At 43.1% G+C, this 17,427-nt stretch overlaps 2 gene segments (V, D, J or C); both read right to left on the reverse strand.

The window, feature by feature from the left end:
• Nucleotides 1–11,880: 11,880 nt before the first annotated feature.
• LOC127043750 (T cell receptor gamma variable 9-like) lies at nucleotides 11,881–13,316 on the reverse strand. The segment is given in 2 exon segments: nucleotides 11,881–13,138; nucleotides 13,249–13,316. Coding segments are annotated over 2 exon segments (411 nt in total).
• A 2,003-nt stretch (nucleotides 13,317–15,319) lies between these two features.
• On the reverse strand, nucleotides 15,320–16,016 carry LOC127044639 (T cell receptor gamma variable 9-like). The segment is given in 2 exon segments: nucleotides 15,320–15,724; nucleotides 15,974–16,016. Coding segments are annotated over 2 exon segments (390 nt in total).
• Between the last annotated feature and the right edge of the window lie 1,411 nt (nucleotides 16,017–17,427).

Consider the following 17,427-nt stretch of genomic DNA (forward strand, 5'->3'; position numbering starts at 1 on the left):
GGCCAAGACTGTAACAGGGTTTTAAAAAGAACTAGATAAATTCATGGAGGATAAGCCCATCAATGGCTATTAGCCAGGATGGGCAGGGATGCAAACCATGCTCTGAAGTGTCCCTAGTCTCCTAGATGCTGGGAATGGGCAACAGGGGATGGATCACTTTGATTCCCTGGGCTAGATGGACCCTTGTTCTGACCCAGTGTGGCCATTCTTATAACCCATACAGATGAAGTACTGACTATTGGCTTCACCTAATATTATGAGTGAAACTTTTTTTGAAAGCCAAGGGACAGTTAACAATCAATGAGAGTTGTGTGTTTAATGGATTGGTTGCCTAGCTCTCCTTTGTGCTGTAAGTGACCACCTTTTCTGCTGGAATTGACCTGGTCTTTAGTGATTTATGTGGAAAATACACACTAAATCAGCAGGTGGCGTTCAAATGTTGCTGCAGAAGCCAATAAAGAGTTTCTTCAGCTGGATCTAGGCTGAGAGGAATTTTTAGAGAGGTGACAGTGGCCTCATACACTCAAGAGGCTATGGCTCAGAATGCAGAGTGGGTTTTTTGTATAGGCTGTCTACAGTTTTCTCACACTGTGTGATTCCCAATAGGCATAATAGTAAGTAGCAATGTCACTGGAGGTTATTTTGTTTATGGTCAGGGTACAGGTAGACTGGCCAAGCTTCTTTTCAGCATTAAACTTTCCTTTATCTGAGTATCTGTCAAAGACAGATTGCATTGAGATGAACAGAATCTGCTCTGGAGCTGTACTGGGTCTCTGTATATACCAGTTATGGAAGCCTTGTCAAAATCCCCAGATACAGAAGCACGGCAGTCAATTCGTATGGCGTTACCTTCTTCCCTGGTGATGGATGGTTGAGGTTGGGTCAGATGCCCTTGTGAGGTGCCATCTGTGGGGGGAAAAAAATGAAAAAAATCAACGTAAAAATGAAATAATGTGAAGGCTCTGCAGCTGCTGCTGTCACGGGCCTACGTATGTGGAGGACAGTGTGAGCAACACATAGGAGCAAACTGTAGCCAGAACAAAAGTCAGCAGCAACGTTTTTGCTGCTCTTGTTAGCCTCCAGCCAAGGAATGTAATTGATGATCTTGAATGGAGAAAGAGACCTGTAGGTGAGAGACGTGTAGATGGGGAGAGGAAATGACTCAATTAGGTAACCTCCAGTTAAGTGGTACTGGCTGTAGAAGATTTATTTCAAGGTGACGTAGAGTTACTGCTGCTCGGTATGACAACTTTGAACCCTAGCACTGGCATGAAACATATTCCTTGGATGTGTTTCATGATCCTTTAATGAATAATGAAGGATCAGTGTTGATGATTATTTTTGTTGTTTATTACATCCTAAGGAGCTATGCAAGATCTGGGCTCTGGGGTGAAAACAAAGTGCAAAGTTCAGCCTCGGACTGCTGACAGTCTTAAAAAAGGAGCAACCTTCCAAGCTTATGGGAAAAGGGAAAGTCAAAACAAATAACTTTTTCCTCTCATGTCCTTGTTTATGCACAAATATACTGGTTTTTGTTTTTTCCTCACTCATCCTCAAAGCTCAGTCATTGTGTGTTAGCAGATTTCTTGTATGCCCTGTGGACTAGAAATCTTACGGAGGAGAAGGTAGCGATGTTCCATATGAGACCAGTCAGGGGCTAGTCTATGTGTAGGTGATGGTGTGGAAGAAGACATGATTTCATTTGTTGGAGAACTGGCTAGGCAGGTAGTGGACGACAGTGGGCAGTTTGGAAAAAGAGTGGGGAGAAGGAAACGCTGTTGATGGTGCAATTAAAACTGTTGTTGTCTTGAAGTCATTCACTCATTGCTTTCCTTGGGAAGCTGCTGAGCCACTACAGAGAGAGATGGAGTGCCCTCAGATCCCACCAATGCCAGTGGAAGTTGATGGTGTTCACAATGTTTCCAGAGACACTGAGCATCTGGCAGAATTGAGCTGTAGTGCATCTTTCAGTCGTAAATTCTTCAGTGTTTTTCCCTACTTAATTGTGATAGCTTGGCCGTTTTACATCTCACTACTCATAACAGAGCTAACACATCTGTGTGCTAATGTCCTCTACTGAAATAGGATGGCTGCTCATGTACGCTTAGCCCTGGTCTAAAGTACAAACTTATGTCAGTATCACTACATCACTCAGGTGTAGAAAGTCCACAACCCTGAGCAACAGTTATACTGACCTAACTCCCAGTGTAGACAGCACTAAGTTGATCTGAGGCAGCTTCTCCCATTGACATAGTTACCATCTCTCGGGGAGGCGGAGTATCTAAACTGTCAGAAGCAGCTTTCTTGTTAACATAGATAGTGTCTTCACTAAGCGCTACAGCAGCGTTGTAACTGTAAACAAGTCCTTAGTTTCACCCCAACTCTTAATTTACAGACAACTTTATTCATTTTTCATTATTAGTTTTTGTTGACTTGCACTGGGGACTAATCCAATGCAGAGAACTTATCTACTTGAACTGAAGAAGAACTCTGTTTAACTCTGCTTTACTGATCAGAAAGCCACCAAGAAGGTGATGTTCTGTATATTTCAACAGCCTTTTTTATAAAGAGACAATTCATTTCTCTGTTAAACACAGAATAAAGCAGCATAATCCCACACAAAGGAATTTATTTATCTGTATAGAGCCTATGCCACATAGTTGAACAAATCTAGAACCATCCACTAGAGAGCCTTATGAACTTTTATAGAGAGAGAATGCAAATCTACATTGCTTTGAAATAGCTCATCATCACTGGACATTTCTCACCCTCAGATCTGCCTATCAGTCACTTCCTTTGCTCAACTGACTCCTCCCGTCTTCTGAGATCATAATCCTATATGCCGCAGCTCTAATGACCTCATCAGCCCATATAGTCTCACTCCCCTGTGACAGAATTATTAATTTCCACCTGGGCAATACAGCTCTCTCCAACCTCTGAAGGTTCCACTTTCCATGGTCTCCAAACCCCTCCATAGTTCTCTGCATCGCTCGTTCTTGGTGTTTGTGGATGGACTGAAACTATGTGCATTTCTACCTGTTAACTCTTTTATCAGTGCTGTTAGAACTGCCTGGGAACTTTGTTTCACCTGGATTTCTCATGCTGAGAATCCAAACATACAGTATTTCCTTCTGGAATGACTTCAGCTTTGTAGAATTTGCATTCATTTGATCTGCATCCCCTTTAATAACAGAAAACCTTCCATATAGAGTGTGTGTGTGTGTGTGTTTCTCACTCATTCTTCCCTTTCAGTGATTTAAAATGTTGGCTTCTTAACAAACAGGAGAGACTGGCTCATTTTAAATACTGCTGACCAGCTGGTGCACAGATCCATGGTGTGTTTGCATGGGGTCTGGATATAGGTAATTATTCAAGAGCTGTACATTTCGGAAGACAGAGTCCAAATACCGGGGGCAGGTCTTCACTGCCACTTAAGTCAATCTAATGTTCATCACTCAGGATGTAAAAAAGCCACCACCCTGAGCGAGGCAAGTTACAACAACCTAAACACTGTCCAAACCAGTGCTGTGTCTACCACCAACATTGCTTTCGCCTCTCGCAGAGGTGGAGTAATTATGCCAATGAGAGAGCTCTCTCCCATCGACATAGAGTGTATTTAGTGAAGACTCTAGTCTAGCAGCGCAGGTGCATCGGAGCATCTGCGCTGATGTAGTGCTTATAGTGTAGACTAGCTCTCAGAGAGCTTAGCCTCAGTCTGGGGCTTTTATAAACAAATATGCCGTTCTACCAGCCAACACTCATTTGCACAAACAGTTATACATATACAAAATTTTGCTGCCATAGGTGATTGTCTGCTCTCCAGAGATCGTAGACTATCCAGGTGCTCAAAATTAAATGTGTGTAAGTGTCTGAAAAATCCCTTCTAAAATTTCTTTTGGATAACCCCAAAATAAAACCTATTTTGATTTTTCACACTAAAATGAAAAACTGAAATATTTTCATTTCAGATTGAATGAAACATTGTGTTCTCACCAAAGCATTTTTTTGTTTTTGTGTTTCATTATGTTTTATTTTGTGGAGGGTTGTACCTTTTCGGTGTTTTTAAAAAAAAATAAATCTGACTAAATTTCAAAATGAAATGTTTCATTTTGAAAATGCTGAAATTTCAACTTTAAAAAAAATCCTTTTTTTTTTTCAGCAAAACTATTTGTAAATTCAACCCAAATTTGAAAATAGTTTCGGTCAAACTGAAATTGCATTTTTTGAGGGGGAATAAAATTTCCATCAAAACAACTTTGACCTGCTCTAAAAGGTGTCGTGATGATTTGTAACAAAATGTAATTCAAAACTGTAGTTCTGTGCTGCTGTTCTTCCTGTCCTATTGCAGAAATCAGTCAGGAGTTTCTGCTGTTGGTTCCAAGTTGAGAGGAAGGAGAAGGGATGTGTCTGGTTTCATACATTTGGCTCAGAATGCAGAGTGGGTTTTTGTAGGGGTTGTCTATGGCTTTCTAGTGCTGTGCGATCCCAGGTGGCACAATAATAGGTTGCAGCATCCTCTCGGGTTAGTTGATGTACTCTGAGATTAGATGTGGACGTAGAATCAACTTTCTCAGCTTCAAACTTTTCTTTATCAAAACCTTCATCCATAATAGCTGAGCCTGATCCAATATACAGAATCCTCTTTGGAGCTTCCCCAGGGCTCTGTCGATACCAGTGTATATAAGCACTGTTAAAATTAAAACCTTCGCCAGAAATTTTACACCATATATATGCGCTTCTATTTTCTGCTCTGGTGACAGACAATGAAGTTTGTGTCAGAGTTATTTGTGTATATCCACCTTGAAAGAAAAAAGGAGAAATGATATTATAAACCTGAAGGTGAAGGAATTTGGAACGTGTCTTGTTGCTGAAGGAATGGGTACATGTGGAAAAGAACAGAATAGAAAAATGACTTACAAGACCATGTTGAAGTCACAATAAGAACCTGCAGCAGTAACATTCTTACTGGTTGGGTTGAACTTGAAACAGAGGACACTGAAATAGCCCCTCAGATGGAGAGATGGGGAGAGAGGTGCAGCTAGGGAGAGGAAATTAATTGTTTAAGCAGGATCCAATGGTTGCTCTCCTGCCTGCAGATGTGGGGGTAAGTTTTCAGAAGCATCAAACTATGTATGTTGTCAGGTGGTCAGAAACTAAAATCTCAGGACGGGGGAGGGTGCTGAAGTCTCATCTGTTTTCATAAACAAACTGGAGGGGTAAAAATGTTTGAAAATCAAGGATTGTGTCCTTCAGATAATGCAGCCACATCTACGAAAACAGGAGTGAAAGTAAGTACAGTAAAACTTGTGTAGTTGTTTGCACAGAATCCCATGTGATTTCCATCTTTCAGGTGCTTTGTTTTTGGTTTGATTTACAGGCACAGCAAGCAGGGGCATGCACAGGGATTTAAATTTGATCTCTTTTGGATAGGCATATTAGAGTTGGGGCTGGGTCAGGGGCCAGGGCCAGGGCCGGGGCTGGAGTAGCGAACAGTGGTTAGTCACCAGGGCTGAAGTAGCGGCCAGAGCTGGGGCTGGAGCTAGTCCGGAAAAGCATATTTTTACTAGAAGACTACTGAGGAGGGGCTGTGCCCCTTCTTTCCCCCACTTGTGCATGCCCCTGGGCACAGGCATGTTAGGAGAATATGTAATTTGGTTATTAGCACAGTTCATTGCTCCTAGTGGTGCCTGTATCTGTGCTCAGTTACTCACGTGGGCCAGCACCTATGTCCATGGTGACTGTGAAGGAGCAACCTCCCTCCCATTACAAATCTGAGCCTGCCGTCTTCTCTCAGTTGTACACGTAGTCATTGGGATGCAAACCTGTCATCGTCAGTTCAGTTGTGTGCTATTGCTGCCCTCTACTGAGGTATAACACATGCTCGTGTACGTTAATAACTGACCTTATCCTGTCTTCCAAAAAAGACCATTTATACACTTAATTACTGGTATGTATTTTTGCTTCAAATGTGTAGGTAAAATGTTGCCACAAGATATTAAAGATATAATATAAGCACATATGCTATTTAATATCTCATAGGTATGTGATGGAGTATATACCATGCACTGGCAAAGAAAGAGTTAAGCTGAGCCACTGCCAGACAGCAATTAGTGCATCCAGTTGCATCTGGAGGGTGGGCCAGGCCTAATTTAGAATTATGCTCATCTGGGTAGGACTGGGTGGGTGAATTAAGGATGAATGCTGGCTGGGAGGAACAGGCTATCTGTAGGGGTTTGATACAGGGTTCCCAGATTGAAACCCAGAGTAGAAGGCAAGCCTGCCTGCTTTCCCATAAGGGGTATAAGGATTACTGAACCCCAAACTGGGCTGAAGATCTGTCATAAGGTCATTGGACTGTTGTTTTGTGTGACTCTCTGTAACCCCGGAATGACTGGGAGTGAATGTGACCTGGTTGGGGGCTGAGGTACAATGAGCAGACCACAGCAGGGTTGGAGTGGCTGTTGGCAGGGGGACCAGAGGAGAAAACTTTGCCAGCCGCATGGGGGCATTTTGATGGTGAGTTACCCTTTGACAGCATATTCAATTATTAATGTTAAGACATATGTACACTTTGCACTTTGGAGAATCTATAAATTATTGTAATACGGTGGCCAGAGATCATCTGAAGTGTCACTGCACTTTTTTCAACATGAACGTCTTACCCTACCCCACAAGGAGGTGTTGGGAAGAGGGTTCTAGAGACTGCATATAGAACTGATCAGGGTTGGTAGTGGAGGGGATTGTGGGGATAGGTTTAGAGCTGGTAAGGGAATCTATTCCTCCTGGGCAGGGTGGCTAATATACAGTGAATTATTTTAATCTCTCGCTGTTCTCCTAACCAACTCAAGCCCACCCTCAAATCTTTACACTCTCTCTTATAAAACTCAAAATGCACAATAGCTTTCCTCCAAGAAACTCCTTTATCTACTAATGACTTACAAAAAAACTGCACAGGGACTGGGTAGAAGTTTCTGTATTTAAACAGTCTGTTTTGGAAAGTGTCATCTCTGGATCCTCTTGACCTTTAATTCTGCTTGATTGCACTTGCACAAATTATTGACTGGTGCTGCTGGGCCACCAATCTGTGGTGTGAGAGTCAGGATTTTCATTCTCTGTATTCCTCAGAATGATCTTAAGAGCCCTTCATAGATACTGTGATAATTTAATTAGTGTGTATGTGCAAAGAACAAGGATGGTACCACAAATGTTCAGCTATGTGGCATAACCCAGTCCTGCTAGCAGCTAAAGAAAACGCTTCTTCAACCCAAGTGGAGGGGACTGTGCTTTTTGGTGGTAGAAGGATCTGAAATATATCTCTGCTGCTGCCAGGGAGTTCCAAGGCCACAGTGAGTAGCAAAATGACAATTTCAGAGATCATGGATTTCTTACCTTTCATTAAATGATGGACTGGAACTTTCACTTGGCTCTGCTGGGACACTTTCTAAGTGTCAATTAGCATCATCTGTCTACACTAGACTTTCTTCTCTAAAATTTCTCTCAGTTGCTACCCCTGGGTCAATTCCACTGGTGGAAGCAAGTATGGGAACGCTGTTGTAGAAAGGTGCCTGTGGCTGCCAGTAGATTTGTCTTTCAGGGTGTGTTGTCACACTAGATTTACCTTGGCTTGTACCCTCGGGCTGCAATTCAATCCCAGGTTGTGGAGCTCAGGTTTCGATAGGCCTCTAATGCCATCCCACAATTCCTTGGAGCTGTATTTTCTGACCTACCTACAGTAATAACTTCCCATTTGCCTCTACTGGCTTATATATCCTGTCAGCATTTAACCCCTCATTTCATCCAGCCTGCTCCACCTCTACCATGCTCAGCTCAGTTGAACAGAAGTTGCCGTCACAGCTGGTCAAAGCAGCAGGGTTCTTGTTGCTCTCTGATGTGAGCATGGCAAAGAGCATGATTTTGGGAGGTGCACCTGAAACCAGCATCTGCGTGAGAGCATTCAAGAGGCTGGCAGAGGAGGGGATCCAGCAGATGGCTCTCCAATGTTGGGAGTGAATCAAAACCCTTCAGTGTGCCTATCACAAGGCAAAGGATGCCAAGCAAAAGTCCATCGTTGGCCCATCTACCTGCCTTTGTTCCAACAAGATTAACTGGGTGTTCACCACCATCCTGGGTGTGGCTCCCTCGCTTCTTGCATGACAGGCTTTTTGAGCTGGGACAGTCTGAGTTCTAGACTGGTGCAGAGGGGTGATGGTAATACCACAGAGTTCTCTGCTGACAGAGGAGCAGGAACAGAGCCCAAACCTAGACTAGACCCTGGAACAGACTCTGTGGCCAGCTGGGCTGGGGAATGTCCTAGGCCCATGTTCTAAGGATTTGTTTGGACCCAGGGAATGTGCTGGAGAGAAAGCACCAATGGAGCCGGAGCTGCAGCTGGGAAGTGGCTACTGCTGCCACCTTTGTTGTTACTCTGGGGAAAAATTGCAGCATAAGTGGGAGAGATTTCTGGGTTAAAACCAATAAAACTATTGTTATGGAAGATATTTGTGTGCTATAGGGTGGCCTTAGCTTCAGCTGCAGGTGGAAGCTATCCCATTTCCCTGGTACCCCTTCCTCCAACCTCCCCACCTTCCACATAATGTGTGATCTAAGTGCGTGTATGTATGTGTAATGCAACTGTTGATTTGTTCTAGCAACTGTTGCATTGATGGTGGGAGGAAATCTGATCTAGGTCTACAACCTTAGCCAGCTCAAGTACATATTTCCACATATTCTTCTTTCTATGGCTGTCACACTGGTGTACAGTTATTCCAATACTAGAATTACAGTGCTATTGCAGGGAGACTGCATTATAATAAATCCCAGGGGCTGTATCATGTGACAACATCTCCTAGTGACAATGGCATCTTGGTGTTGTGCATGCTTGGCACAATGTCTGTGGAGGCAGATCCATTGTCAGCAAGTGTCTGTCCCCTAGTTCAGAAGCCTGGTAGTATTTGTCTGAATTTTTCTGCACTCCTGTTTAGTGATTTCCTGCCTCTGTAAAAAAAAATTCTTAAGCATCAAGACAGTCCAGGATATTTCTGGGCATGGCAAACTTCCAGCAATCAGCTCCAGGGGGTTAGAACAATTTGTGTATAACAGGGAGTGGGGTGGCACCTTAAAGATGAATAGATTTATTTGGGCATAAGCTTTCATGGGTAAAACACCTGAAGGTAAAAAATCCATTGCAATCAACATACTACACTGACTATGGTTAGAGATTGTGCCACACACACTCAAAGAAACTGAGGAACCACCTGATCAGCATCCTGTACAGCAAACAGGAGAAGATCAAGAATGAGCTTTCAAAACTAGAGACTCTCATACAAAACCAACCTACTACACAAACTTCCACGTGGCTGGACTTTACAAAAAGAAGACAAGCCATTTACAATGCACACTTTACTATTCTACAGAGGAAAAAGGAGAGTAAACTAGCTAAACTCCTACATGCCATAGGGGGCTACAACAGTGGTACCCTTAACTCACCCAACAGTATTGTTAATCTATCCAACCACACACTTAGCCCGGCAGAAGAGTCTGTCCTATCTCGGGAACTCTCTTTCTGCCCCAGCACCCCCATGCATATGATACAGTTCGGTGGTGATCTAGAAGCCTGCTTTTGCCATCTCTGACTCAACACCCCACTGAACAGAGCACTGACCTCCTACCAACACTCCAAGAAGAATTCTGCATGGACTCTTCCTGACGGCTGAAATGACAGATTAGACTTCTACATAGAGTGCTTCCACAGACGTGCACAGGCTGAAATTGTGAACAAACAGCATCACTTGCCCCATAACCTGAGCCATACAGAACGCAACACCATCCACAGCCTCAGAAACAGCTCTGACATTATAATCAAAAGGGCTAACAAAAGAAGTTCTGTAGTCATCATGAACAGGTCAGATTATGAACAGGAGACTGCCAGGCAACTCTGCAACACCATATCCTCTGATCCCACTAAGGAGTACCCAAAGAAATGACACCATCTGCTCAAGAAACTCCCTGCTACAGCACAGAAACAAATCTACACAGACAGACCCCTAGAGCCCTCATATCTACTCTATCGACACCATCATAGGACCCAGCCACATCATCAGAGGCTTATTCACCTGCACATCTACTAATGTGATATATGCCATCAAGTGCCAGCAATGTCCATCTGCCATGTACATTGGCCAGACTGGACAGTCTCTACATAAAAGGTTAAATGGACACGTATCAGACATCAGGAATGGTAACATACAAAATACAGTAGGAGAACAATTCAATCTCTCTGGATACTCAATAACAGATTTAAAAGTAGCCATTCTTCAACAAAAAAATTTCAGAAACAGACTTCATGGAGAAACTGCAGAACTACAATTCATTTGCAGACTTAACACCATCAATTTGGGCTTGAATAGGGACTGGGAGTGACTGGCTCACTAAAAAGCAATTTTCCCTCTCTTGGTATTGACACCTCCTCATCAATTATTAGGAGTGGACCACATGCACCCTGACTGAATTGGCTTTCTACACTGGTTCTTCACTTGTAATGTAACTCCCTTCTCTACGTGTGCCAATATATATTAATGGCTGTATCTGTAATTTTCACTCCATGCATCTGAAGAAGTGGATTTTTTACCCACGAAAGCTTATGCCCAAATAAATTTGTTAGTCTTTAAGGTGTCACCTGAGTCCTCGTTGTTTTTTGTGAATACAGACTAACATGGCTACCCCTCTAATAATATAATTATAATTTGTATATAGTATATAGTCAGGATGCTGAGAGCCATTGAACCAAACTGTAAAGCCTGCATATAATGGAAACCACTTCAAGCCAGCGGGTGCAGCAGCATCCCTAGTTCCCGCACCTATGACCACTCTGGTAGCTTACTAGTCCTCTCCATTCATTGATTTGCTGTTCAGTCAGCACGGGGCAAAATGTTGTTGTCTTGATTAAGTGGCCTTCTGTCACAAGTCTGGAAAACTTGCTTTCTCTTCCAATCAGGGATCTTCAGCAGACTAACATCCTCCAAAGGTTGTCCCTGCCTGTAATAGTGTTAAAACCAATATTGCTAACAGCCCCCTGGTCTGCGTGTCCCAACCCCTGATGAAGCCTGGTAGCAGAGGAGCAGAAACAGAGCCCAGACCTGGACTAGACCCTGGAACAGACTCTGTGGCTGGCTGGGCTGGGCTGGGGAATGTCCTAGGCCCATGTTCTGAGAATATGTTTGGGCCCAGCGTTATATCGAGGTAGAGAGTGTATGTCTACACTACAAAATTAGGTTAATTTTATAGAAGTCGATTTTTAAAAATGGATTTAATACAGTCGATTGCGTATGTCCCCACTAAGTGCATTAATTCAGCAGAGTTCGTCCTCACTATCGTGACTAGCATCGACTTACAGAGCAGTGCACTGTTAGTAGCTATCCCACAGTTTCAGCAGTCTCTGCTGCCCACTGGAATTCTGGGCTAAGCTCCCAATGTCTGATGGGGGCAAAAACATTGTCGCGGGTGGTTTTGGGTACATGTCACCCCTCTCTTCGTGAAAGCAATGACAGACAATCATTTCGTGCCTTTTTTCCTGGGTTACCCGTGCTGATGCCATACCACAGCAAGCCTGTAGCCTCCTCAGCTCACCATCACTGCTGCTATTGTGGGCAAGGCGACTGCACATCAGAGAGGCTTTGAAAACCAGTTTCATGACTGGCCAGGCTTCAGAGTGACAGTGTGTGTTTCTCCTTGATGCAAACCTGCTTCCTTTGTTGATTTTGATTCCCTGTAAGCCAACCACCCTCCCCCCTTCGAAATAAAGTAACTATTGTTTTGAAACCATGCATTCTTTCTTTATTAATTAAAAAAAAAGAGAGAAAAGGTAGTCTGGGTGGGGTGGAGGAGGAGGGAAGGACAAGACCACATTGCTTATTGTAGCCTCACTAAAAATCAAACTGTTTGAATGACAGCCTTCTGTTGCTTGGGCCATCCTGTGGAGTGGAGTGGCTGGGTGCCTGGAGCCTGCCCCGCCCCCCCCCTCCGCCTTCTTGGACGTCTGGGTGAGGAGGCTATGGAACATGGGGAGGAGGGTGGGCAGTTATACAGTGGACACAGTGGGTGTCTGTGCTCTTGTTGGCTTTCCTGCAGCTCCAACAGATGCTTCATCGTGTCCATTTGCTCCCCCATTAGCCTTAGCATCGCTTCCTGCCTCCGCTTTTCGTGCTAACTTAATTCTTTCCTGGCCTCTGCCACTGAAAGCCTCCATGCATTAAGCTGTGCCCTATCAGTGTGGGAGGACTGCATGAGCTCAGAAAACATGTCATCGCGAGTGTGTTTTTTCACCTTTTAATCTGCGATAACCTCAGGGATGAAGATGATAGGGGGAGAGTACAAACATTCTACACTCTACGATTCTGGAGAGACTGCATGGTCACCTGTGCTGCTGAGTTTGCCACACTGACCAAACAGGAAATGAAATTCAAAAGTTCCAGGGGCTTTTCTTGGGTACCTGGCTAGTGCATCAGAGTTCAAAGTGCTGTCCAGAGCGGTCACAATGGAGCATTCTGGGATAGCTCCTGGAGACCAATACCTTCGATTTGCATTTGCACTATCCCAAATTCAACCCAGCAAGGTCGATTCTAGCACTGCTCCTCTCATCGGGGAGGGTTACAGAAGTCAATTTTAAGAGCACTTTAGGTTGACGGAATGGGGTTTGTTGTGTGGACAGTCATTTTTAAATAGACTTAACACAGCTAAATTTGACCTAACCCTGTAGTGTAGACCAGGGATCACTATTCAGAATGAGGTTTTCGTACAGGATGTCTACAGCTTTCTAACACTGTGCCATCCCAAAAAGCGCAATAATAGATAGCTTGGTCGTTAGGAGTTATTGCATTTACTACTAGGGTAGAGATGGGCTGGTCAGGCTTCTTTTCACAGTCAAACTTCTTCTTATCGGTATCTTTGTCAAATTCAACTTTTATGGTTGAGATGTACAGAATCCACTCCGGAGCTTCTCCAGGTCTGTGTCGATACCAGTGTATAATAGCACTCCCGAAGTTCTGAATGCCAGAAGCCTCATAGACTATACGTGTGGTTTTAGTTTCTGCCCTGGTAATGGATAACTGAGCTTGTCTCAGATGCATTTGTCCACATCCATCTAGAAAGAGAGCAAGAAAAGAAAACCAGAAATTAATATGAATCTGGAGCATGGTGAATTGTTACTCAGTAATGTACAACTGTGTAGAAAAGTATAAAAAGGAAACGTACAAGACAAAACAAAAGCCAGAGTAATGACGTGGAGTAGCAACATCTTGCAAGTTTTGCTTGGATCTGCATCTGTGAGAAATGACTGTTGTGTTGGGATGGACAGAGAGGTGCATTTGAGGACAGGAAGTGACTAATTTAGTTAACACAGGATGAGGTTTTGCTGGTTGCATATGCTAATTTAAGATAAGTAGAGTTATGGCTGAAACTCCTCTGAAGTTAATACTCTTTGATAAAAGTATCTGGCATGAAGCAAATTCTTCCGCTATCTTTAGACCAGTGTAGATTGCATCATGAAAGTCTGGGTAACGAAGGACTTGTCTTTTAAATATATTATGGTGGTTCCAAGAGGCCTCTGTCCAGATGGTGTGTGAGTTACTATACATAGCAATATATGGAGTGACTGTCCCAAAGATTTTCAGTCTAAAAAGGTATGACTGTAACTAATACAAAGATGAAGGGACAGGCAGAGCCATGTTGATGGCACAGTGAAGACTTACTTTTCTTGGGGATTATTTTCTTTACCTTTTGAACATGGGAGGTGCTGTCCTGAGGAGTAGTGCTGTTGCCAGTACAGCACTCAGAACCCTTCTGAAGATATTAAGCACTTCCCAGGATCCTGCTCTCTGAGTTCCCTAGATGTGAAGTAGTGGAATATCGCTTCCTACTTCAGTGTAATACTAGCCCTCTATTCTATAAATAGTGATGTGCAGTGGCTATAATATATCTGTGTGCTAGTGCCCTCTACTGAGAGAGGATGGATCTACAAATGTATATTTGAAGTCAATTTTGTCCTAGTTCTGAAAAAGGGCCAACTCTACGCTGATGGTTTTGTCAAATTAATTTATGAGTATGTTCATGTTTTCTTTAACACTTCTTTGTTTCCTTGTGATGAGAGCTAATCCAATCCATGATGTCTTTTTTTATAGTGTAGCTCCATTAGTTTTCTTATGTTTTTCTAGCATCATTCAATAAGCTATGCTTCCACTTCTGCCCTTCTTTCAAGTATCATCTGCAATCACAAGCTTTCCCCCTTGGGTTCTGAAGAACCCGACTCCCATTTATCCTCATTGCTCTAGTAACCCACCTTAGATTATCAAATCATTGTGGCAGGGACTCTTATTTTGTGAGGTTCCCTGAACATTCATGCTAAGATTGACGTTATACAGAATATTATCAGTTCAAGCTGTTTTCTGCTGAACTGGCATCAGAGATTAAAGACAGGCTGGTCCTTCAGAACAGAGCTCTGTGGTTTTTATAAAGTGAACAATAAGCTCTTTGTGGTTCAAGGCTAATTAAACAGCAGAAAAGCAACCAAAATAAACTTACCCATTTCCATTGGAGTAATATTAAAATGTAAAGTGGCCGGGCTGGTTTGCAGTGCCATTAGGTGACTTGTGGTCTGATCCAAAGCCCATTGAAGTCAATGGAAAGACCTTTAGGGCTTCACCCAGTGCCCACAGTGATCCACAGCTGGAATCTCTAGACTCTAACACGAGGCTCTGTACCTGAGGAGGATACTATGCAGGATAAGCCCCAGTTACTGGGGAGTTATAAGCAGGTTTATTATTGCGCCTGCACACTGGGTCCAATGCTCCTGTTTTACTGTCAATTGCTTCCTGTTTCAGCAGATGAATGATGTCTGGATTGGGAGACTGTAGTGTCAGGCTGTTATGGAGGTGAGAGCTTGGCCCCATTTCTTTCTCTAGAGCCAGATTTTTCACCCCAAGTGTTATGCTCCTCTAGACTGATGACAAATCTCCACCCAGTCAGCCCATGATAACCCACACAGACAACTACTGACTGTTGGCTTCACCTAATATTCAGCCGGAAGTTTTTTATTTTTTTTAAAGGCCAAGGGGCAGCTAAACACACAACTCCCATTGACTCATAATGGGATTGAGTGCCTAAATCCCCTTTGTGCCCTAGGTGACCTCCTGTTCTGTAGACCTGACCTCCTCTTACAGATGTATTTGGAAAATACGCACTAAATCAGAAGTTGCTGTTCCTATCTAGTTACAGAAGCCAATGAAGAGTTTCTGCAGCTGACTCCAGGCTGAAAGGAATTTTTAGAGAGGTGACAATTGCTTCATAAATGCAAAAGGCTATGGCTCAGAATGCAGAGTGGGTTTTTATACAGGCTGTCTACAGTTTTCTAACACTGTGTGATCCCAATAGGCACAATAGTAAGTAGCAATGTCATTGGAGGTTATTTTGTTTATGGTCAGGGTACAGGTAGACTGGCCAAGCTTCTTTTCAGCATTAAACTTTCCTTTATCCGAGTCTCCGTCCAAGACAGATTGCTTTGAGATGAACAGAATCCGCTCTGGAGCTGCATCGGATCTCTGTCTATACCAGTGTATAGTAGCTTTGCCAAAATCCTCTGAAAGAGAAACATGGCAGTCAATTCGTATGGTTTTATTTTCTTCCCTGGTGATGGACTGTTGAGGCTGGGTCAGATGCACTTGTGAGGAGCCATCTGTGAGAAACAAAGAAAAAATATCAACATAAAACTGAAATGATGTGGAGCCTCTTCAGCTGCTTCTGTCATATGCCAATGTATGCAGAGAGCAATGTGAGTAGGATGACCAGATTTCCTAATTTTGATAGGGACAGTCCTGATACTAAGACTTTGCCTTATATCGGTGCCTATTACCCCCCTCCCAATCCCCGTCCCAATTTTTCACACTTGCTGTCTTGTCACCCTAAGTGCAGGCAACACACTTACAGGAGCAAACTGTAGCCAGAATAAAAGTCTCCAACAGCAACATTCTTGCTCCTCTTGTTAGACTCCAGCCAAAAAATGTAAATGAAGGTCTTGAATGGAGAGAGACATGTAAATGGGGAGAGGAAGTGACTCATTTAGGTAACCTCCAGTTAAGTGGTACTGGCTGTGGAAGATTTATTGTAAGATGAGATAGTTACTGCTGCTCAGTATGAAAACTTTGACCTTGGGTGAGTGTCAACCCTAGCACTGGGGTCAAATAGATTCCTTGGATGTGTTTCAGGATCAGTGTTGATTATTATTACTATTGTGTATTACTTATATTACAACAGCAACCTGAGATACTGTGCTGAATCTGGGCCCTGGGGTGAAAACAAAGAGGCAAAGTTCTGCCTCACGCTGCTGACAGCCTAAAAAAAGGAATGACCTCTCAAGCCTGTGGGGAAAGGGAAACATCAAAACCCTTTTATTTTTATTTTTTGTATATATTTGTCGTTGTTTATGCACAAACACACAGGTTTTTGTTTTCTCCTTGCTCACCCCTAAAGCTCAGTCACTGTGTGCTAGTAGATTTCTTGTACATCCTGTGGAATAGAAATCTTGCAGAGGAGATGGTAGTGATGTTCCATATGAGACGAGGGGCCTGTTCCATGAGTATGTGACAGTGTGGAAGAAAGCATGAATGAATTTGATGGAGAATTGAATAGGCAGGTGGTAGACAAGAGTGGGGAGGACAAGAGCTGCTGACAGTACAGTTAAAACTGCAGTTGTCTTTCTGTCATTCACTTATCACTTTCCCAGGGAAGCTGCTGACCCTTTCCTGCTAAAGAGAATGAGTCAGTGCCCTCGGATAGCATGAAAACCAGTGGAAGTTGATGGCGTTCACAACATTTCTGGAGACACTGAGCATCTGGCAGAATTGAGCTGTTGTGTATTTTTCATTCTTAAATTCTTTAGTTTTTTTCCTGCTTAATTGTGATACTTGGCCATTTTCCATCTCACTACTCATAACAGTGCTAATACATTTGTGTGCTAATGCCCTCTCCTGAAATAGATGACCGTGTTCATGGACATAGTTTCATCTCAGCTCTGAAAAAGGGCTGATTTATTCCTGAAGGTGTTTTGTACAATTAATTTACAAGCAACCTCTTTCTTTTTTCAGTATTTGTTTTTATTGTCTTGAAGTGAGGATTAATTCACTGCAGAGAACTCTACTCGAACTAGAGAAGAACTCTGTTCAGCTCTCATTTAGTGATCAAAGGGCCACCAAGAAGGTGATGTTCTGTATATTTCAAAAGCCATTTTTGTGAACAGACAATTCATTTCTCTATTAAACACAGAATAAAACAACATGATTCCCTGCAAAGGAATTCTTTTAGCTGTATAGGGCCTAAGTCACATAGTTGAGCAAATCTGGAACCATCCACTAGAGGGTAGTGTGCATGCATACTGCCCTC

This window comes from Gopherus flavomarginatus, chromosome 2 (genome assembly GCF_025201925.1).
Source record: "Gopherus flavomarginatus isolate rGopFla2 chromosome 2, rGopFla2.mat.asm, whole genome shotgun sequence".
Taxonomy (NCBI): Eukaryota; Metazoa; Chordata; order Testudines; family Testudinidae; genus Gopherus; species Gopherus flavomarginatus.